General features: G+C 38.8%; 1 protein-coding gene across 13 annotated transcripts in view; it reads right to left on the reverse strand.

Annotated features, from left to right (window-relative positions):
- Positions 1–262: 262 nt before the first annotated feature.
- Nebl (nebulette) overlaps positions 263–24,913 on the reverse strand; it is a 381,690-nt gene continuing 357,039 nt past the window's right edge. For all 13 annotated transcript variants that reach the window (XM_063237909.1, XM_063237908.1, XM_063237899.1 and 10 more), the window contains 2 exons: positions 6,618–6,724; positions 263–5,381 (listed from right to left, as the gene is read on the reverse strand). In XM_063237909.1, coding sequence (XP_063093979.1) covers positions 5,205–5,381; positions 6,618–6,724 — 284 coding nt within the window. In that variant the 3' untranslated portion in view covers positions 263–5,204. The remainder of the gene's footprint in view (positions 5,382–6,617; positions 6,725–24,913) is intronic.

Raw genomic sequence — 24,913 nt, forward strand, 5'->3', positions numbered from 1 at the left:
ACTACAGTCCTTTGATATGAAGTCAGAAAGAATCCAAGAATGGGAAAGCATCCGACTGATGTCACCTAAAACTGAGTGAATTCTGGGGAGGGAAACATACTCAATGACTTGTCCATGTAAACGCTCTGCAGCCAGTATGCCTCACTATGTTCAGTGTGTGTGATCACAATAAACCTAACACCCAGGTATCACTCTGCGTTACCTGTGTCTAATGATCCATACTATTTCAAGAAACCACGGTGAGAGCCAAAAAGTAGAACCATTTTGTTGTATCCTGCATTTATTTAAGCAAATCAAATGTGTAGAGATAGATAGGAAATGAATGCGTTATAACATTTTACAAATACAGAATATAAGACCCTGAAGGGAATGCATGTGAGAGCACAGCTATATCGTAGGAGAACATCTTCACGGCCCATGTGAAAGCTACAGCCCACACATCCATCTATCAGTCCCATTCTGACATCATTCAAATAGCTTCAATAAGCAATTTGCTTTCAAACAAATACTAGTACTATTGAGTATGGTAGTCTCAAAGGATTTATGGGTGAGCCACACTATACACACAGGATGCTAGGCTTCGGGTGTTATCCAATGCCACTGTACATCACACAGGAGGAATAATGTCTTGTTACACATTTACTGTGACATCCACAAAAATGTGAACTCGTTTGCATAGGTTAGTCCTTTGGGCAGCATGATCTTTCTCTAGTCCGCCAAGGCTTAAAGATTCACAGTGTAGAGGAAAGAAACATGAGTTAAAGCATTTCTACTAAAATAGATTTTAATAGCTGGTGTTAACAATTTGCATAACAAAAGCCAAATTATATTAGTAACATTGTATCATTCTATAAGCCCCTTTGTTGGAAAAACATTAAATGTTTCCTTCAAAACTGTTAATACTCTTGAAATTAGTACAGTCTTACAAGTTAATAATCAACCATAATTGTACATATTTTGAAGAAAACAGAAGTCAAACTACACAACAGTTCAAAGTTGCATTTTTACCACAGGTCAAAGACCAATAGTTCCACACATATCATGCCTGCCAGACTTAGTGCTGCTTCCAAAATGCTCAGCAATTCACTATATGGACACAAAAGGATGGAACTGTGATGCACTTTTCCCTTTGTCCTTTAAAATAAATTCTGAACAGCAACTGGATTACAAAGTGTGCACTATGCAAACCGGACACCAGATAGCAAATGCAAAAAACATACGAAGTTCCCATGAATACACCGAAGGAATATGGACAACCAGGGAGGAGCCTGCCTGTGGGTCCCACTAGTCTTAAGCATTATGGATGGCAATGTCTTAAGTTTGTTTTGACTTTTTTAAATCATCAACAGCTGCTAGTTAGTTGCCTAGAAAGGGCCCTAACAGGCATGGAATACTTGAGAAAGAGACTTACATTTTAGCAAACTCACATTGGTTTACATAACTTCTTACTTAACTAAAGCTTTATGATCCTTATGACAGGTTACCAAGTGTACCGTCTGGCCACCGGCAATACCACAAGCAAAAGCTAAGGTGAGATTAACCTGTGAAGTGAAGTTCATCTTACACACAGTGAATTCAGCCTCATCACATAATTATTCTATCATACAATATGTATTTTAAAACGCAATCCAAGGTTCAGTGTTTATACATCTCAACTATATATAAATCAACAAAGAACTTTTCAGAAATAGATTAAAGAAGTCAGCATTTTCTAAAGTTCTAAACCTTTAATGGTAAAATACAATCACCTGTCACCTGTAATATTTTTCAGGAACATCCCTCTTCCCCACCACAAAAATATCAATCATGTATAATAAAATATTACTGTAGAACAGGCAGAAACTTGCTTGCTTGTTTTTTTCCCAGTATCATAATGGATAAACAAGGATAATCAAAAAGGCACCTATTATTGTATAACATATTTGTAGTATAATTTTGGTATAAACTATATCTACTATATATTGGGATGTTATTAAAGATCACTCCCATTTTCTTTATCTTTTCATTAAAAACATTCTACTGAAGTTGAATGACCCTGAAAACAAGATGCATCTCTTAAATTTCTACTGCCTTTTAAAAAGAAGTATCTTCTTCCTAATTCCCAGCTCAGCACAGAGAGGATCAGGAAAGAAAGACTGTGATAAAACTGGCAAACCCACACCATCATCATCTTTAAGCAAAAAGGGGCTGGTCTAATTTCATCTGTATTTATACAAGATGCTTATGGAAATTGTGCTTACAAATTCCTGTGTGGTCTCTGGAGGTCAGGAGGCGTGGGAAGATGCCAAACCTCCGAGGAGAGCTGACAACCAGATAAATATTTTAAGCTGGGCTACGCTGCGAATGTGCAAACGGTAACAAGGAGACATAAAGAATTCATTCTGTCACAGGTTTGAAGTAGGAAGCCTTCAAAAGAATGAGAATTAGTAAAAACATTTACTATAAAACTTAACAACAAAACTTATTCTGTTGCTATGCTTTTCTCAAGTGAAATAAGATCCACATACAGCTTGGTTTTCAAAAACTTCTGAAAATGTATCCAATTGCTCCCTGTGCTTTAGTCCAGTGTGAGAGCATATCCAATTTAAGGAACATGTGCCACTCTCTGTACTTGGCATATCCAGACCTTTTAACTTGATTTTTAAAGGACTTGCTTTTAAACTCTTTCCAAACTGTCAGTGTTGTTTATCAAATTGAAGGTGGGTGGGAGGCATGTGGAGAGGGGAAAAGCTGTTGGATAATGTGGTTCTTAAAATACTGCAATAAAAGTAGCACTTTGATACCACACACATACGTTTCCTGTATTCTACAGAGAATACAGTAGAATATCCTGACAAGGGTTAGCGACAATTTCAACGCTATCGAGTTATAAACCTCAACAGCAGGAAACATCTTGTTCTGCCTCAGTCTTTAGTGAAAATAAATACTCTCTAGTTGAACTGTGATCAGATCTTAATTCCTAAAGGCTTAAATATTTTACTGTGCAACATTATGTGTACCTTAAAATTTGAGAACACAATACATATTCCCCAAATATGTACTGACTTTTACATTCAGTGAATCTGATTTTAAAATTAGTGAATGAGAAAAGCATAAAACAACAAGCTGCCACTGTACGGTACCTTTCCTGATTGTGAGCATTATTTCAAGTCTGTTTTCTTTTGTCTGTACATGTGCTGTGTATCAAAATTTGTACCCGTCCTACATTTAGTCTGAAAATTTAATCAACAGTCACTCTTGTTTGATATCCACATACAAAAGGTGTGATTGGGTGAAATATAAAGGCATATTTAGTATAATAAAATTGAGCAGGCTTATTGTCCTTCGTTTTAATGCACAGATTTTGAAACATTAGATCTGTATACAAGACATCAAAGACAGATACACAGTTTAATCAATTTAATCATGACAGAAAATCAGGTCAGCTGGTTATCTGGTACTCTGTAAAATCCTTTCCAAAACATCTCTAGTAATTTGCCTGAATTTTTCTCTTAAATGTTACATCAGTGCCACTTAATACAGCTTTAGTATACTGAAGCTTATTTTGTTTTTTAAGCTTAATAAAACGAAAGTGCAGATTTTCAAAAGTATGGTGCTAACTCTTAAAAGGCATACATGAACTAGCTATGGTCTTTAGACTAGTAAAATTTCAATAAAAGATGTAACAGGATGTTTTGTTAATCTCTTCTAACACACAAAGTAGATTCACCCAAGATATTTTATTACTATTTTGTACTTTTACGGTTTCCAGTTTCATCACAATGACACAGTCAGACTCTACATGAATGATACCCTGTTGCAAGTCACAAAAAGGGAACAATCAGAAAAACACAGAATTGCCAGTGGATATCAATCTACTGGTGACCTTCACTTCAGGCACTAAGAAAATTCACCATGTGGCTGGAAATTGAGCAAAAGCCCACAAAGTCACTTAAAACACAGCGATTCCTTTTTTGTAAACTACCCTGAAAAATCTCTGATGACATACCTATCTCATCCTTTGAAGATAATTTAGAAAACAAAAACCAAAAAGTAGAAAGGAAGTTTTAGGATGAACCAGTCTTAGTGGCTACATTTCCATTCCCAAATATGAGTATCATTTTCCAAAATAAGAAACCGAATCATCTCTGTGCAAAGCAAACTCATGTGCTGGGATTTTTCTCTAGTACACTCCAAATTCCATATGCTCATCAGGTCCTGTTAAATTTTCATCCCTTTTATTTCACAAGTGGTATTACGCTAATGAAAATTGTTCTGTGAGTACCTAAGTCACTTATTTACATGTATTTCCTAAGGTGTCAGGCCTTCAGTTCTAGAGTGCAATACAGCAAGAAGATCTCAAGCAACTTTTAAAGATGTTTTTCTGATAAGCTGGGAACTAGAGGACAGACAGGGCTTGTAGATATCAGTCACATGGTTTGCTTTAGTAACAGAAGCCAAACTTACAGGACATGCAACAGGATAAAGGCTCCTAAGGAAATAATACAGATGACATTAAACTTTGCCCTTTGCAGAGTAGCTGTGACACTATTTGGTCCTGAAATTCTGTGGGACCAAGCATAAACTCTGGTCCAGAGAATGTAAATGGAAAGTAGGAGATGCCTTGGTACAAACAAGACCTAAACAGACCCCAGTGGCCCAGGGAACAAGGAAATGTCCTGATCAGTCCCTAAGGCCACCCATCAGTCAATGTAACTCACCAGACTGTCATCCTGCCACTGATTACATGTATTATATCAGGCAATTTCCATTTGAATTGGAAATTGCTTAATGACTCAAAAGCTAAACAGTTTGTAAGTTATTGGCTGTGTGACTGCGTAGAGAGAATTGGCTTCTGGTTATTCCAAAGGGACAGGTAAGAAGTCTCATACACTCATTACACAGAAGGGACAATCAACATCTCTATTAAAGGCTACAAAAATACATTTCCTGGAAGGGTTCAGGAGTCAATCAAAGGAAACCACAAACACAATTAGCAGCACCAGGCCTCCAGACGTCAGGATTTTGTCTACAGGAATTACTGAGAACGCTGCCGTTTTCGGCCCCAAGTCATTCCCACTTCCTGGTACCTTGTGTCTAACTGTCAAAGTAAGGGTGCATTACTGGAAAATAACTGCCAAGTTGTCTTAAAAGTATCTTCTAGGTTTTAAAAAGATTAGGTTTAGAATACATTAGAATAAAGCTTAAAGGGAAGGGAGAAAGAGCTAATTGACAAACTCGATGTAATTTGCCGGGAGCATGCCCGTCCTCCCGGTGCGCTGCACCGTGCCGTACATCCAGCCGTCGTCGATGGGCTGCACGTTGACAATGTAGTCGCCATCTCGGAAAGAGACCTCATCTTCATCCTGGGCACTGTAATCATACATGGCTCGGTAGGTCCTCTGAGAAAGGAGACGGGATTCAGTAATGAATATGGAAACAGGCACCACCCAAGCTCCACTCCCAACAAACCAACCCGCACCTGTCATCAGGAAGGCTTTCAAGCCTGGCTATCTTTAAAAACCCGTAGACTAATGCCTAGTATCTAACTAACTGTGTTGCTCTCAAGTTCATTAATCCAAGAGGAAAAACTATTTAAGGGTCAGAGCAGAAATGAGGAAAATACAAGACAATAATGAAAAGTAACAAATACAACAGCTAGCCTGTCATTTAGCCTTTGAAAGAGTAAAGCCAATTCCTCCAGCCTCAGCTAATCTCAGACTACGTATACTCCTCCCTGTTCTACATCTGTCAGAGAACAAAACTTTCCATAGTAGCAGACAGGCCCAAGTCCCATTGGCTCTCTGCCCCTGGTCCCTGGGCAGAAGCAATGAGCTTTTCCCCTCAAAAATATATAAAATATCTGAGAGGCTGAGGCAGGAAGATTGCAAGTTTGAACCAAGCCTGGACAACTTAACAAAACTCTGTTTCAAAATAAAAAGGGGATAGGGACACAGCTCAGTGCAAAAGCCCTGGATTCGACCTCTAGAAACATACCTCCATACATACGTGAAATAAAAATCTGTAATATCCTTACTTTATAGTTTTTGTATCACAGTAACAGAAATGTAGTAAATAAGTGGTCTCAGTATTGCAGTACACATAACTACATCCTTGTTAGAATGATCAGTCAGGGTAACTGGCAAATTTACCATCTCAGACATACAATTTCTTTATGATGGGAACATTTAAAACCCTCTCTATTTGCTATTTGGCTACATTACTTAAGCTTCATAGGCATTTCCATGAACATCAATGTTAATCCATCCATCCTAGGACCATCAAACATCTGCAGCTTTTTAGGTCCCAATAAAGATCAAAGCTGGCTAACACCAATCATGAAGTGACTATTAGGACATGATACTAATAGATCCTTTGTATGTTTTCTTGTTTCATGTAATTCTTATTGGAAAAAAAGAGGATTCTTTTTACAATGCTTTCCCATTGTAAGCTTTTGACTTCCTTTGAAAGAGTGGTATCGATGGCCACATGGGTGGATTGTCACATCAATCATCATGCATCATTTAGCTATACAGAAAAATGGTCACTAGTCGATTCACCTATTACAACATACATCTGTATTTTGGAGGCAAAACTGGAAGAGCAGAGAGGAAGGAAGGCTTGGGTGTGACACTTACCAGGTTTGGGGAATGCTGCATAGACCTCATGGAAGACATGCTTGTCTGGTGCATGTACCCGTAGCCTTGGGGGTGGCCCTGCTGGTAAGCCCCGGGGAGCACAGGTGCTGCACAAGGAACACACACACTCCTTAGAATCACCCTCCAACACCCTCCCCAGCCTGAATAGTACCTTCATGCTTGGTTAGCAGCTTCTGAGGCAAAAAACCAATTTTCAGTGTCAAGTGAAATTTGAGTAGTGGCAATGATAAGCCATCTGGAGATTAGTCCAAATCTCAGGAATTAAGAACACCTACTGAAAATCAGGTTAGCATGCAGTTAATTATATTTTTGTTATTCTATTACAGATGCTATTTTAAAGGAACATAAGGATGAAACAAACATTTCCTATCATATCTTACCAAAAATTATGCTTTTATTTGGATATATAATTCTTTCAGACTTTTTCCAAAAGAAAAAGAAATCTGTTAAAGGAATTTAATTGGGGCTGCCAAACCAAAGACAATGACAATGACAATGTTTCCATGGGTATTTCTTATGTAATGGGTTCTTCTGATATTTAAAAATAAACAGCCGATGAACACCTCATCAAAGTTGGTAAACAGCATAGTTTTGTTTAGCAAGTAATGAAAAGTCTATAATCTTTAAAGAATCTTTTCTGTAGAACATATGAATTCTTTGTAGTTTTACTATAAGTCAAGGCTAAGTCAGATGCATGTATTTTTACAAAAGCCTGAGAAACCAGACCACTTACTGACTCATAAACCTCATCCTTCTATGTTAAAAAAAAGTTCCAAGACCCACCCTGGCATGCCACCGCCATTGGAGGGCTTGCCTCCCTGTGGGCAGCCAGCTTGAGCAGGAAGGAACTGCCACTGGTCACTGCATCCCTGCTACCTCCCTCAGGTTACCAAGCATGGACAAGGAGAAACACCCAGACACACTGAATGTGCCCACATGCCATCAGAGTGCTTGCTTTCCATGGGCAGCCAATGCAGGCCAGGAGAACCACACAGACATGTATCCGTGCACCTGCTGCCATCAAGGGTCCCCATGTAGCCACACAGGCTAAGAAAAGAAGCAGCCCACTGCCACACACTCAAGGCCATCAGGAAAGCCTCAGTGTACCCATGTAGGTCTGGGGAGACTTGTCCCATGCCCCACTGCCTCCCTGGGAGCCTGAGTTCAGAGAAACCCAGGTGACTGGCCCATTTCCCTACACTATGGAGGGGCATCCAACATGGGAAGTACCTGGGAACCGGCTTGGGAGGAACTCAGGAAAATACGAAGACAAAGAAGCAAAAGTCAGTCTCAGACCTCCAACCCATACAGAACAAGTCTAGGAGACAGGGACATGGAAGAAAATGGGAGTCACACACCTGAAATCTCTGAAAGGATAGAAATTAAAATAAAGAAACAATTTTATGAGGCTGTAAAAGTAATCAAATCAGAAATAATATCTCAGAAAAAGTCACAAACATAATGAAAGAATTGCTGAGCATATCTAAAGAAGACATAGACAAAAAAGAAGAGCATAGGAAAATGATAGAAACCTTTCATGAACAATATAGGAAGGAATTATAGTGAATGGAAACAGATTCAAAGAGATATCCAGGAAATTAAAAATCTGGCAAAACTGCTTAGAAGAGACTGAAGATACACTTTCAGACCTTGAAGACAAGATTGCCATTAGTGACCATGAAAGAAACAGTATATTAAAAATAACAAGGAACAAGGAAATAATGATTCAACAGCTGCAAGGTGATGATAAGAAAAATAATTTAAGAATGGTAAGTGTCAGTGAAAAAGCAGGAGTCAACACAAATGACATAAAGAGACTATCTGCAGAAATAATAGCAGAGAACTCCCCGAGCACAGGAAAAGGACCTGACATATAGATAACTGAGGCATACAGAACTCCAACTAGCCACAACCAAAATAAATCTATACTCAGACATATAATAATCAAGACCTCAGAAATTCAGCACAAGAACAGAACACTAAAGGCTACTGAAGAAAATAAATAGATCATCTATAAAGAAAAACCCATCAGAATCATGACAGACTTTTCAATACAAACCATCAAGTCAAGAAGAGGATGGAATGAAGTGTTTCAAATCCTGAAAGAAAACAACTTGCAACCCAGATTAATGTACCTGCAAAACTATCTTTCAAAATTAATGGAAAAATAAGATATTTCCATGATAAAGGAAAAACTGAAAGAATTCATGAACACCAAACCAACCCTATAAAGAGCACTGGGAAATTTTCTAGAGAGATAAAAATTACCACAGTTCCAGGAATAGCTGCAGAGAGGCCAAACAGGGAAGGCAACTGAAAGAAGGAAAGAGGAGGAGTAACAGCAGGAGCACAGCACGGCAGAGACGAGCCGATGCGTGCCAGTTGTAACCATTAATGTAGATAGCATCAACTCACCAACAAAAAGAAACACAGGGAGAGAGGATCAAGAAACAAGATTCAGCAATATGATGTTCTATAAGGAACACATTGACCTCAAAAGGAAATTCATAGACAGAAAGTCAAAGGAGTGAAAACAATGCTCCATGTGACAGCAAAACAGAAAAAAAAGCAGGGGCAGTGTGCCCATCAACTGCAGACTGGATAAGAAAGACACTGTATTCTCATACAATGTTTCCAGCTATAGCGAGGGATAATCTTGAGGCTTTTGTAAGTAAATGGATGCAACTTGAGACCATGCTCATGGATGAAATGTTTCAGACTCGTATGAGTGAACATTGTGTTATCTTCTGGTATAAAAACCCGAAGGAGTTAGTGGGATCCAAAATGTACAATAGATATTATGAAAGTGATAGAGAAGGGAACATCTAAAAAGGGAAGGTGGTAACCATTGTTAATTTCCTATTATCTTGTTTTGAATTCCTGTATTGTTTTCATCTTTTTGTTAGGTTTGGTTTTACTCTGTCTTGTTCTGTTTGATTTTACTATGTCTGATGGTATGGGCAGCTATTTTGAAGATAATGGAATGTATTATGGTAGCCATTGCTGATTTCCTATTATCTTGTTTTGAAGACCTGTAATGCTTTCATTCTTTCATTTTGATTGGTTTTGGTTTTATTACGTCTGATGGTATGGACAGTTAGTTTGAAGAAAACGAGATATTATGGTACCCATTGTTGATTTCCTATTTTGTTTTGCAGTTGTGCATCACTTTCATTGTTCTGCTCTGATTAGCTTTATTCCATTTTGCTTTGTTTGCTTTTATTTTCTTTAAAATAAAAAAATAAAGTATCAAAATAGTATTCACTTGATGTGTGCTGCCCTTACTACTAATTATACAGTCAGAAGACACAGCTTTTATTATTACCTCTAGAGAAACCAACGAAGAAGCTAGAGAAAAACCACAAAAACCAAAGACATAGATGCCTGAGTATTTTTCTCTTTGTATTTAAGTATTTGTAATCAGAAGCATGAGCTAAAAATGAAGATATTTTAGTTGCATGCTCTTCTTTGTATTTTGAATAATTATACAACATATTGGTAAAAGTTGTATGACATAAAGACTAGCAAATCCATAATAGTTTGCCATTTTTAATTAATCAAGTTGATTACAGAAAGTATTTATAATGGGATGATTCATTCAGGACTCTTTTTATAATAAAAAGAATAAGCAGATATAATCTTGGGTGTTACAAATAATATTTTATAAATGGCAATTTTATTGTAACCATACATGAGATCATCAATACTTTTAAAGACATTTAATCATCAAGATATTTCAAAACCTAAATATGTCATCCCAATGATACTGATATTAGGTTGGCTGGATATTCTTTTATTAGCTCTTGAGTGACTCAATATTACAATATTGCTACAAACTATATTTAATGTCAAGATGCATGGCAAATGGCAAAGACAAACTGCCAAAGATTTTTACTTGGAGTATTATGGAGTATTATTAAACACATCATTAAACACTGACTAATCAGAGAAGAGCACTTTTAAGATTATCAGCCTCATTTTTTTTTTTGTTTTTTGTCTTTTTCCTTTTTATCAGTACCAGGGATCGAACTCACAACTGCCTGCTTGCAAGGCAGGCACTTATGCCGCTGAGCTATGTCCCCAGCCCCTATCAACCTCATTTAAGCACTGAACATCAAGAGATGTCAAGGCTATTGTCCAAACCTACTCACAAAGAAAAATAATGAAATTCCTGTAAATATCTAGGCTCCTTCCTTTAGCAGCTGAGGAAAGGAGTCTTTTTCTGTGTGTTAGAGTGTAAAAGCACTGATTGCTACCTTTTCTCCTTCATCTCTCAGCAAATATTTATCAGTTAACGTGACACATACAGCTTGCAGATTGCCTGCCACACAGTGGGTCTGCCTAGCTGTTAACAATAATTATGACTGTGCACTACATTCAAGGCACACCGGGCATAGAAGAAGAAAGAAAATACGACTGTCTCAATCAAGGAAATAGCTCTGGATACTAAGGGCATTTCCAATGAATGCATAAATCAATGACATGGATTACATATCCCACACTGGTAGTCCAAAACTTGTTCTAATCCATGTAAGTTAGTCATTTCCCATCAATTACTATTATTTGAATCTATTTGTAAATTTTAAATAACAATACCTGTAGTCATTTACTTAAAAGAAAAAGTAAATTCTAATCCACTGTTGAACCATTTAACTAGGAACTTTAAACTTTATGCACAAAGTACAACCATTTTAAAATATTTGACAGAAAAGCTTTCACGAAGAATTTAAAAGTAAGATATCTCAGATTCTATAATTAATTACTATTCACAGTTTATACATCACAATTCCATGTTTGTGCCTGTTAAGTACTGACAATTTTTGAAAAATGTTGCTCACCAAGGTTCTCTAATTTTGGCTTTCAAAATACCTATGTGCATTCAGTGGCCAAATGTACCCTGCAGGTCTATGGCTGTCAGTACAGCAAGAAAGGAAATTCGTATGTTAATACTAGGTAGGTGTGCGTGGAGAAAATAGAGGTGAGTGTTTAGAATGAGATGCTGCGGAGTAAACATAACCCATGGCGCCTTCTCTTCATGCCTTTATTAATTACTCCATTTCCTTCTCTGGATGACTTACTTAACCAAAAGTGCTTTAAGGGTTATAAAACCTTATTATCTATCTCATATCTGGCATAACAAAAGTTTTTAGGAAGCTCTAACAAGGCTATGAAAAATATAACCAAAAGCCCAGAAGTATCAATTTAGTAAAAATAATGCCAATTTCAAAAGAAGGATGAACATTGTTTGTCCTCTGTTACACTACAGTAATGCAACTTTTTTGGTGCCAGGGATAGGGGTGGGGAGACAGATAAAACAAACCGAAGGAAATTTAAAGTGATGGCTTTGTAAATGCATGTTACTAAAGATTCTGTTGAAAGGTGGCTATTCCGTGTCTGAGATTTCTCCCATGAAATATGAAATTCAGTTTTGCAACAGCAACATGTCAGGCTAACTTTGCAGTAAGGGCATCTAGAGGAAAACACACGATGTCCTTTCATCAAACAGCAGTCAGATTTCATTAGCACTGGCACAGATGAATGGTGACAAAGGTACAATGCTTTTCCAACCCAAGAGTCTTGAACTAAGAGGGTTTTTTTCTTCCACAACATTAAAGCCACACAACAAAAGCTTTCGTTATCCTAAAGCAACAACCAAGGACAGAAGGGTGATTCAACTTTCATTTCACGTTGGTGGATTCACTGACCAAAGATCTAAAGGCTCTTCTTGGAATTTGCTACAAGAGCTTTAAAAGCAAATGTATCTCCTCCTGCCCAGTGAAGTTCTTCCCCAAAAGCCAACGCCAACATTTCCTATTCAATGTGGATTCCTAGACTGGAGGGAGATAAAACTGAGATAAAGAAATCAGTGAGGATCATGAAACTGACAGTGAAAGGGAAGACTTTTTTTTTTTTTTTGGACTCGGGATCGAACTCAGGACTGTATACTTGCAAGGCAGGCACTTATGCTGCTGAGGTGAATCTCTGGCCAAGAAAGACATTTTTAACTGGCTTAAGAAATCTTAAATGAGAAAAAAGAGATGAAAATAACAAGCAAATGTACAAAGATTATCAAATAAATGTATCCACAGAAAAAGGGAAAGTTATGCAAAAAGAAATCTAACTTGGGGGACATACCCACTATGTGTGAGAAAAAGGCAGTGAGCCCTATTTAAGGTCTGTAGTGTGCCTGATGCTTTGCATTTTGTTCTTTAATTATCACAGCATCTAAAGTATGCATCATTCCACTTCAGAATAGAAAAAGCATGGGATAGCCAGGTTTGGTGGCACGCAGTTCTAATCCCAGCAGTCCAGTGGCTAAGCAGGAGGATGGTCATGAGTTCAAGGCCAGGCTGGGTATACAGTGAGTTCAAGGCCAGCTTGACCTACTTAGTGAAGTTCTGTCAAAAAAACAAAACAAAACAAAAATCATAGGCATGAAGATTAAGCAGGAGAGCAGCAGAACTGTTATCTTTGCTAAAGATAGCACTGTAAAGCCATTTTTGTTTTGCTGTCATTGGTCCTCATCTTATACTGATCAATTTATCATCCAGTTCAGCCAAGTACCCTCTTGAGCCCAGGCATCCCTGCAGTATACGGGCTCTGTCAGAGCAGGCATCGACTTTCAGTTTCATACTATAAGTATATATACTATTTATCTCCCTCAAGATCAATACCATAAGAGAAGCTGCAAGCAAGTTAGAAACATTTTTAACCTGAAAGTAAAGGGAACAAGAACATTCTGCATTTTGCTATGCACCACGTTACCATATCAAAAAAAAAAAAAAAAAAGATAATTCTATTAGTCAGTAAAAAGAAAAAAAATAAATGACCGAGTCATTTGGAGGCAAATGGATGAATCTGGAGATCACAATGTTAAGTGAAATAATCCAGACATGCCAAGTTTAAACAACATGGCTTCTCTTATAGGAGAAACCCAAAATATAAATAAAGGAGACACAGCAGGAAAAGTAGGGAGACCTTTTTGAATGGAAAGGGGAATAAGTATTGAAGGGGCAATGGAAGGAAGAAAAAACGATTAAAAAGAATAAAAGAAACAATGCTAAGTGACAGGAAGAGGATTAGGCGGCTTTGGAGGGAGCAGCAAGAGATGAGAAGGGGACAAAGAAAGAACTGAGCTGTTAGGAGCCTGCGCCAGCTCCACACAATAAATGCGACCACCGCGTCCTGCGAACGCACTAATAAAATATATATTACTTTAAAAATAGGAGAAAAGGTAAGAGAGCGGTGCTGAAGGGCTCACAGTGACAACAAAGTCCAGTGAGTGGCCCGGGTCTAACTGTAAAAAGAGAGAGAGAGAGAGACCTGGTAACGGGTATCAAACCAATTGAGAAAATAATTGGGCGTTTTTTTCTCATAAGCTTACTTTTGTAAAAAAAATCCATAAAAAAAGGAGAAAAGTCACCCTTCCAATAAAAATTTTTCCAATAAAGCATACAAGATACAGTGAAATTATTTGCATTGTTTTCTAATACTTGCTTTCAGTTTTATCAGTTAATGCACATCAAAGAACTTACCAAGGTTTTGTTTTAGCTTTTGGCTTTCAGAATCATGATTTAGATAATCAAAGAGGAAATGTGAAATTGCTGAAAATATGTAAATTATGCTCCTTTGGAAGTTAAGAACACAGGATAGGGGTGTAGCCCAGTGGGACAGCACTCAACTAGCCTCTGTCAGGCCCTGCGTTCAGTCAGCAGCACTAGGCGGGGGTGGGAGGAGTAAGAAAATGCGTATTTTCCAGGTGTGGTGGTGCACACTGCAGTCTCATCACTCTGGAGGCTGAGGCAGGAGAATGCCCTGAGTTCAAGGCCAGTGGAAATACACAGCAAGCCCTTGTTTACAAAAAAGTGAATATTAAGTAATGAAATTGATCTGAGCTAGATCCCCTCTATTCCACAAACAAGGTAACTGAGCTAACTGACAAAAAGGTCCTATCACATGGATCTTTTTGCTCAAATACCTTGGAAAACGTCATTGAGATTCATGTCAGAATGGAATGTCTTCACTTGAGTTAAAACCAGATTTTAAAGATATGTCAAACCACCATGATACAAAATAATTGTTCAAAGTTTAGAAATCAGAAACAAAAGCTATCATTGTTATCTCCTAGACAGAATTTGTAGCTCTTGCTGGGGCAATAAACAGTGGAACAAACTGACGTGGAGGATGGAGAACGCTTGGTTACCTGTAACAGCTTCAAGCCTGGCTGTATAGTAAATTCACCTGGTATCTTTCAAAACATACCAAGTCCAGGTCCTCAGAACAGTTCAATCAGAACCTGAGGTGGCACTACAGAAACTGGCTACCGGACTGTGATGGTTCAGCTCTCCAGGGGACTCCAGTGAGCAGCAGCCTCAGAGATAGACACTGTCCACTTCAACACCACTCTCCTGACAACTTTCAGAGACATGCACGGCCCTATCTTAGACATGCTATCCCAAAATTTCCCCTCTTGCCTGATGCCTTGTTTCCAGTAGCTGTGGAGGCAAATACCTGAACCAGAGATTTAAGAAGCAACCAGGAATTGTGGAAGAAATCAGGGTGAAGCGGAAGTCACTGTGGAAGGGTTTGGAGGTTAACTCACCCCACTTCTAGTAAAGCTAGTGCCACAGGCGCCGCTGTGGGTGGGAGGTCGGACTCCGCTTCCAAGGAGCTCCCCCAGCAGGACCTGGTCACCAACACAGACAGCGAGAGGGCCACGCAACCAAAACATGGCTTTGAAAACTCCGGAATTCTCTCTCCACCCATGCGATGCTGCTATCCCTTTCTCCATCTAAATTCCTGGATTATCTTCATGCTAATTTTCTACTCTTTGCTGAATTTTGATACTACTAGTAGTAATATTACTATTACTATAGTAAGCAATAAGATTATTAATGTTAAGATTGTAAATCTTTTAATTGTTGTTTTCCATTTTAAGTGTACAAATCTTTGGAATTAAGTATACTCACCCTGTTGCACCAACTTCAAGCCTCTTTTGAGAAAATGCAATGTATACCTAAAGCAGCAGCCTGGAGCACACCCCTATGAAAGTGCATCGGGGAAAGATGTAATGTAAGACTCTTCTTCCCCGAGTGTATGAAACATACACACAATACAAGTTGAATGATTCAGGTTAATGCTTAGTTTAGGGATCCTAGTTTTCCCACACCCCAGAGGTCTCAGGTGAAGCACACTCAGTTCCCCTGCTCACTCTGTCCTGGGCCCTGGACTCAGTGCATCACACACATTGGCTAGTGTAATCGCCACTGCAGTCTCCACCTCACAGGAAGAGAAGACACAAATCAGCAAGGCTGAGCCACCTCACAAATACCAGCACTAGATGGGAGCCAGCATTTAGTGCCAGTGATCTGAGTCCAGAACCCAAATTCTTGATCTTACATAAAAGCGAAATGATCGTGAAACAATGATAAAAACAGTGTAAGACCACTTTCCAAATAACAACTGTGACTTTAGGAAGTGCAAGAACACTGTGGTCCAGAGGGCGGAGAAGCCACGGGGAGCGAGGAGGGCCCCATGTGAAAGCGGAGGATGAGGCAGCTCCTGCCGGGGCACAGGGAGCAGGGGTAGGGAACAGCAAAGGCACTCAGGGTAAGCAGGTCAGGCTTGCTCTGCCCATGGAGGTGACCCTGTGAGTCACAGATTTGTGTGAGCTTTGGGGAACCAAGCCAGAATGAAGCCCATGTGTGTACGGTTGATGAGATGTGCCAGAACATTCCTGGAAGAAATTCTGCTGCCAAAATTCATTCATTTTTGGAAAAGCAAACACAATCACAAAGTGACATTACATCGGAAACAAGAGCTTTTCAGACTTCTTTTGTGTCCCTTTGGAATCTGAAAGAGGGGAGACCTTTGTTTATTCTTCCCGTTGTCAATGTCATTTTATATTATGCAAAGCAATCGTCACTCATCTTATCCTGTATGAAGAATTTCAAGTCGATGTTCACCAATACCACAGCTCCTAACATGACTTCAAGTACTTTCCCACTAAGCAGCAATGACTTCCAGGGGTACAGCACAGTCCTTCTGCCCGAAACACATGTTCCCTCTACAACATCAGCATCAAAATAGTGCTAAACTTGACTGTCACAGACATACTAAGGTTTCAGTTGAAAATACAATTAAACCCAGCAGACAATTTAACCATGATTAAATTAACCATGAATTTAACCATTTCCTTCCATAAATTTAAATTACCAGATTCATAGCACTGCTTACATGAAGTGTAAAGTCAATATTTAAAGGTTCTTTATCATCTGTCAACTGCTAAAGGAAACATATATGCCTTGGCTTTTCCTAACTATACCTGCACACATTACATTGCAGGGTTTCATTTATGTATTTGGGTTAGTTGTCTACATAAGTATTTCTCAAATATTATTTTGGGGACTCTGCAATTCCCACATATTGAGAAAACACAAAATTACTTACACTTTAAATTACTTGCCAGTTAAATATGATTACTCTCAGCCCAGAGAAGCAGTACATTGTGTTTCAAAATTAACTGTCTCAGAAATATCCCCTTATTTAGAAAAAATAAGTTTGTGGATATTCTCAGACAGAAACTGGGAAGAGACATAACATGGTTTATGTAGAACTAGATAGCTTCAGATTTAAGAAATGTTTCACTTTGGAATAATCTAGTTCATTTATTCCTACTTTCATTTTGAATTTCAATTGACACTGTTGATTTTCCCCAGACTTGTTTCTCATACACAACTTGCAACTACAATTTAAAACACAAATAGAGGCAATGTCACTGCTGAGAAAAATAAATTAAGTTCTGCCCCAAATCACAGTCTTTAAATAATATTTCTATGGCACAAAACCTATGTGGTGTACACCAATACAGTCACCACTCCCAACCCAAAATAGAAAATAAAAAATGAACAGTATGTCAATACATAGTGTCCTAAGAAGAGCTACATAATTTGGGGCAGTTCTTTTATAAAATAAAAATAATACAGAATGGTAAAATGAGCTGTGTAATAAAGCACACATGTAATTCCAGCTATTCAGGAAGCTGAGGCAGGGAGGATCACAAGTACAGGGCAAGCCTGAGAAACTTAATGAGACCTTATCTCAAAATTTTAGAGCCAGGTGTGACGGCACCTATAATCAGGAGGTGGAGGCTGAGGAGTTGGATACCAAGTAATGAGTTCAAGGCCAATCTAAATTATAGTGAGATTCTAGGTCCAAAAATAAAAATGAAATTTTCTGAGCCAAGGATATAGCTCAGAGAGCATCTGACTAGCATGTATCCCCAATGCTGAGAAAAGAAAAAACTAGAATGGTAGGTGAACAGAAGTGCTGTTTCCTGTTTAAGTGACCTGTGTCACTAAGACCAACATGTAGATACAAATTATGCCACAAATGAAGAGTCAACTCATAGCAAATCTCAATTTTCCTCTACATAAATATTACTGCTAATGTTGTACAGTTTAAACTTAAACATAAAAATTGTTCAAGTACATTGAAAGAAATTTTATTGTGCCATTGCAGAGGATGTTCTATAAATACTTCCTGGATATGTGTGTCTATAATACATGTTTTAAAGACTTAATATTGGGCTATTTATCTTTTTTCTTGAACTACTCAATTCAAATTGCAACTATTATGGAGTATCACTAATCCACAAGAAGCTCCCCAAGGAGAGTTTACATTAGACAATGTCTTAGTGATTTTTCTCGTTGCTAAAACAAAATACCCAACACCCAAAGTTAAAGGCAGAAAGGTTTATTTGGCTCACAGTTTGTAGAGGTTTTAGTCCATAATTGGCTGGCTCCAAGACAGGGAGGCCTGGCAGATGGGCTTCACAGAGCAAAAATACTCCATGGCGAGCAGAAGGTAGCAAAGCAACCCGGGCTCACCACAGCTCTTTCTTGTGTCTTATCCAGGCTACTGGGGTTGGGGTAGCGCACACATCCTTAATCCTACAGCCCTTGATCCTAGCATTGCACCATGAATCAATACCAGTATCATACCCTCTAGATTCAGCCACCTCAGAAAAAGCTTCATCTATGACCACACAAGGTTTTGGAGGGACATCTAGACATACGCCATAACAGAGGCCCCTGGTGACAAGCCACAGTAAATGTCATACAGAGACACATTTCAGTACTGGTGTGATGATGGATGACTCAATCTGTCTGAAGATAGAGATGCCGTGAAATGGATATAACTGATGGGCTGGTTCTCACAAAGCCCAAGTTTTCTACATTCAAGGTGAATGGGAAGGGCTAGAAAAACAGAAAGGTCTGAAGAGTCATTGTCAGATAGCGACAGTCACAGCAAGAGTTCCCTGTGACCAAATACACACAATCCTAAGGACAGCCAGGCAGGAGGAACCAGGTGAGAGCCAGCCGTGCTAACTAGTAAACCACAAGTAGCCATGGTTCAGTGTACTGAGAATGATCAAGCTCTGAGACACGAGTTTCTGAAGAATGTAGTGCAGGCAGGTAAGGGATACTCTGCGGGAAGGGTAGGTGCTAAGGGGAAGGAAATCTCACAAGACAGGAAACATGACACAGAGCCCAGAAGACATTTGAGAAAAATGCAGAAACTCAAAACAATATCCCTTGGCTATATCATTTTTAGTGCATGGGAATCTTCAAGAGTTTCTAGACAGTCACGGGTCAATCCCAAGTCGACTGTTCTCGGGCTTTGCCAAGAGAACGCGGGACACTGGGCAGAGACGGGAAGAGACAGGAAAGTAGGAAAATGTGTGACTGCAGGACAGAGACCCTCACAACTCTCCTGCTTCACATAGGATACTCGTGTATATCCAGTTAATTAGCCATCTTGGACATTAACTGTAATCTATAAAACCCAAAACTATTTTCACTTTAATTGCTAGTGTTCAACCATAGGGAAATCAAGAATATCTATTCTCCCCTTCACACGCATGAACTTAGCAGTTTACAAAACTCTTCCAATGAGCTTTGTCATCTGATACACGCCATAGCCACATTTGTATCCTTCCTGACAAACAAACCTCTCTTTCTCCCAATCAACTCAGCCTCACAGGAAATATGTTTTTAATGTTTTACTGTTTGCTACTTTGAGTGTCAGATGTTTCTTCTTCACAGGCATACGGAACCCTTTGATTGAATCTTGGCAAATCAATGAAAGACACATGTGCGTTCTGAAACAAATGCTATTCATTAGGACTTGATCCTATCCCCAACTTCACACTCAGAAAAGGAAACTTCAGGCATCTCTTTCATTCCGTTCCTACTGAGAGTGAAAATATGAGCTTCTATAAAGACTTCAATCAGAAGCCTGAAACTTTTCCTTTGGGGAAACTAGAACTAAAGTTTACTAACAATTTATAACGTGTGCTTTTCTTCAGGCTATGTATGATTAAAAATAATCTACAGTCTGTCAACTAGACTTCACAACATAAAGAAGTAGTAGTTCATTTTCCTATTGTCTCATTTTATCACAGAAATTAGCATATCAATATTCAACTCTGAATTTTCTTAAGCACGAATAAAGAAGCTAAAACATCTTTTTAACAGTAGCAAATTTCTCAAATTTAGTTTGGAAATAACTCAAATGTTGTGAGGAAATAACACAACTGACATTCTCTGGTGGAAAACTTTTTCTTTAGAAAAGTCAGAGTAGAACAAGGATATGGCAGTCGTCAACTGGTTGGTAATCATAAAACTGAAGTAATGCCTAATATAAAAAATACCGGCAAGTTTATTTTAAATGAAGATAAATAGTTCTAAATCAGAAGTGGTTTTCCTTTTTTAAAAATAACTTTTACTGTGTATGTTTAGGTTGAAAACATTTTAGAGGATATAGAGAGTAAAATAGTTACTACAAAAAAGCAGAGTAACATTTATCATCCTATAGTTTGCATGAGTTCCAAAAACAGAAGGAATGTACTTATTTAACAAAAGTCCCTAATAGAGTCTGACTTTATTATCCACAGTCTTCATTTTGTACAACTCCAGATTTGTTCCTGCTACTTTGACCTTCAGTTCCCCACATTCACCATGGTGACGCTGTTTTTTATTCTCTATCTCTGTGGATTTTTGCTATTTATAAAATATATCCAACATAAAAGTGAGTTCATACAACATTTCCATTCTGCATCTGGCTTACCTCACTGTCCACTGGGCCCACTTATGCATAGGTTTGCAGCAGATGGTGGGATCACCTTTTTTATGGCTGATAAATATATGTAAATAATTCCTAAGATATGCCCATCATTGAAAAAATAAATGAAATGTGGATAGGGTATGGAGGATAATTCATATATAGCACAGACACTTCATACATATATGAACATACTTTCTATATTCACCCACTGATGGACATCTGGATTTCCTTATCTCGGTGACGACGAATAACACTGCATGGACCGTGGAGTACAGACCACTTCCAGAGGTTGTGATTTCATCTCCCTTGGGTGCACACCAGCAGAGGGACTGCAGGGTTGCCTGAGAGTACGCTTGGTACCTTCTTCAGCAGCCTCCACACTGCTTTTTAGAATGGTGATCTCGGTACAGTCCCCACGAGGGTGCTTTAGGATTTCCTTTTGCAGCTGTGTGTTTTCTACTAGGCTTTTCTGGTTGTCTAATTTTAAATCTATGCTCATGAGTAAGATCCCATAACCTTTCACCAGGGGCAGAATGCTCTTGGTAAATAGAAAACATAAATTCTCCACAGAAAGACAAAATCGGCAGAAAAATGAATGCAAACACCAGGCAAAGGACTGTGACTTTATGGATACCATTTATATTAGGAGACACTTGGAGACATTGATGGCTAAATACATATTCATCACCTTCAAAATAAAACAACAGTGCATTATTACACTGTGCCACTATGTAATATTTCTGTAAGGCAAATGTATCTTTTAATGACCTCTGTTGTCCTGAAGAACTTAGGACGTCCAGCGATCTTTGCTGTGCCTAGGGAGGTGAGGAGCCATTCCTCCCCCCCTTCACCCTTCCTTCATCACTCATTTGCTGGGCTCTCCCAAGGCTGTGCCAGGTACTAAACAGAAAGCCGAATGACAAATTCATCCTCTGTTTCCACAGAGTTCATGATCTCATGACAAACCAGAGTACACTGCAAAAAAAGCCACAGTAAAGAAAGGAGGACTTCAGAATTCTGATGGAACTTCTACTTTTTGACAGAACTCAGAGGACAGATGTCATAAGTAAAATAAAGTGTTTCAGTGAGAAGCATTTATATGAGAACAGAAGTGTGGATGTACATAGTTGACTGACTTCCTGGTTCACTGGCTCAATGAGGCTTTGTAATAAACATAAGTTAAAATGTTACACTACAGTTACCAATCTTTGATTACAGCTTTAAAAATTGAAGTGGTATTTTACCTGCAACTCAAATTATATTAGACACTAAAAAATTAAAGACTACTGTCAAGCTTTACTGATTTAATACATATAATACGGCTTCTTTATATCTGAAGTTGAATCTTAATTTGAACATATTTATATACTCAACAATATTTATTGAGTGTCCATAACCTACGTGCTCATTATAGACTAGAGATCCGAATAACAGAAAGAACATAAAAAGATTACATTCTGATAGAGTTTGTAATCTAAAAGAGACACACAATACACACATTCATTAATAATAATGAAATATCAAGCAGTAAAATGTTATTGAGAAAAACAAAGGAGGTAAGGGATTAGGGAGTTGTAAGCATATACGAGATGTGTAGTCAAGAAAAGTCTTTCTGATTAGTTGGTGTTCAGTCGGAGACCTGAAGGAACTGCAGAGAGCACAAAAACAACACAACAGGCCCCAGGTCCAGGCACAGGCGCCAGTGTTTGCAAAAGGCCACAGGGGGAGTGTGCCTGGTGCGCAACCATGGCCAGGAGGTGTGGAATGCTGGAGTGACAAGAAAGACGGGAGATGAAGTCAAACCCAAAGCCAAGGGACAGATCACGCAATGCCTTGTAGACTATGCAGTTGGCATTTTAGTGTACTCAGAAGCCGCTGCATATTTGGAATGTAGACGGAACGGAAATCAGGTGTAGCTTTTAAAGAATCCTGCTGGCAGCTAAGCGGGGCAAGACCAGTGCGGACAAGAATGAAATGTCAAAGATCAGGAACCAGTGTTTCTCTGGATCAATAAGAAACCGTGATTTGCTCGGGGTGAAGTGGCAAGAAGCAGCCGGACTGGGAATACATATGTTTTGAAGAGAGCGCCATCGGTTTTATTGATAGGATGGAAAGCATGAAAGAATGAGTGGTAAGGTGCACTCCAAGGTTCCTGCCCTTTAGGGTACATGAGCCTGTCCTGGGTTCAGATGAAGAACACAAAGACAAGAACAGGCGGGCTGGGAGTGGAGGGGTGAGGGGCACAGGGAAAAAGACTTCAGCTTCAGACATAAAAGCCAAGATGGCTAACATCACCTAGTCGGACATCTATCTGGGAGTTTTTAGAGTAGGGTTGGTGTTGATGTTAGTGCTACTCTACATAAACGACAAACGTCAAAAATAAAGGAGACTGTGATGCTTGAAATAAAAATCCACAATGCTAAACCCTTGGGCCCTCTAGAGTACACAGAGAAAACGACTTGGTCTCTTCCCAAAGAGTCAATTCTCTTGGCAGAATCTAAACCATCTAATGCAGACCACATTCTTACCAAAACTCCCAGAGAATTAAACCTCCAACAAAGAGATGCAACCTGCCTCCACGTCTAGGTGACAGGTCATCTCAGTAGCCTGTAAATCTATCAAACCTTGTTCCAGCAGAGGTTGGGTTCAGCACTGGCCACACTCTGGTTCTGGACTCTTCTTCAGCCCATCTAGACACACAAAGACCCTGGGCATAGAGGCCTCAGAAATTACATCAAGTTCTCAACGTGCTTTGCTCCTTCCCATACCACTTCTGCCTAAGACACTACTGACCCATTTCTATGCTTGGCTAGTTCTAAGCCTAGGCAATACTCCATTGTAATGCCTTTGTAAGCACGGTGTTTTATATACCTGGCTCACCCCCCAGAAATAAGAAGTTCTTTGGAGGCAGTAACTATATATTTTATTTGTGTGTTCCCAGCATTCCAGGCATATGGGAACGACTAGATAAATGTATGGAGAACGAACAGAGTTATAGGTACCAGTCAAGTACTAGGGTGTCTGGTTCCCTACCTGGGGAACCAGAAGAAGAAAGAGCCACTTCTTCTCTCTTGATACCCTGTGGATGATACACTGAGAGGTCCAGAAGATATTAAAGCATTCTTACCTCCTGACCTCTTTTGTATGCTTATCACAATGACACAGTGCTGTAAGCATAGTCTGGCTAGGCTGGTTTAACTCCACAGAATTCAGAAACTTGCTTTCAGTCAGTTGAGGCAGGTCTGTGTCACCCCAATAAGATTCTTTCAGAGCAAAATGGGAAAGTTCAAAGGGTTAGAAAGCTGAAAATGTCTATTTTTGACAAGTGCATCTGGTTTTCATTCCCCATCTCCTATAGCCTTTTATGAGCCAGAGGAAAAGAGAAACACGTACAATACCTGAAGCCAAACTGAACACAAGTTCAAAGGGACAAGGGTAAACACTAGCTAAGATTATAAACACGTAAAATGACAACTGAAAACTGCAAGCTAAAGGAAACCAAAGAAACACAAAGCAGTACCAGGAGGCAGACACACATTGCAGATACGTGCACTACGGACCAACACCGAGATCAAAGGAAACCTCACAGCGAAATAAGGAGAAACCATCAAGAGCATCCTCACCTGAGCATCTGCATGTCAAATGAAAAAGAAGCAGACTAACACCAAAAGGCAATAAAGACAATTTCAAATATTCAACTGTTCAGAAGGCGGAGACTAAAATTGGATGAAATTTAAATAAAAGTCTGTTATCGAATCAGAGCAACACAGTAGCAATGTAAAATGAAAACCCTTTGATGACTTAATACATCGAAGAGTTGACTGAAAAGTACAGAAAGTAAAGAAAGACCAAAATAATCACAGAAGAGAAGGAAAATATCCAGCCGTGAAAGCACGATTAGAAAATAGCAAGAAAAACATACAACTAAAACAATGACAAAAACATAAAAAGAAGATTTACATGTTAGTGCTCAGGAAAACCAAATGTGAATAAGAAAAACATTGTATTTTTGCCTCAAGGAAGTGAGTCAATTGTTTAAATTTTTTTTGTCCTAACAATCAGAATTTTGTCTACCTCATATGAGGGCCCCAAACAATGTCTTTCATAGCTATCCAGACACCTAATTCATAAAGTCAAACAGATCATGT

The sequence above is a fragment of the Cavia porcellus genome, unplaced genomic scaffold, assembly GCF_034190915.1.
Source record: "Cavia porcellus strain 051 isolate PalLab524CR breed Dunkin Hartley unplaced genomic scaffold, mCavPor4.1 scaffold_27, whole genome shotgun sequence".
NCBI lineage: Eukaryota > Metazoa > Chordata > Mammalia > Rodentia > Caviidae > Cavia > Cavia porcellus.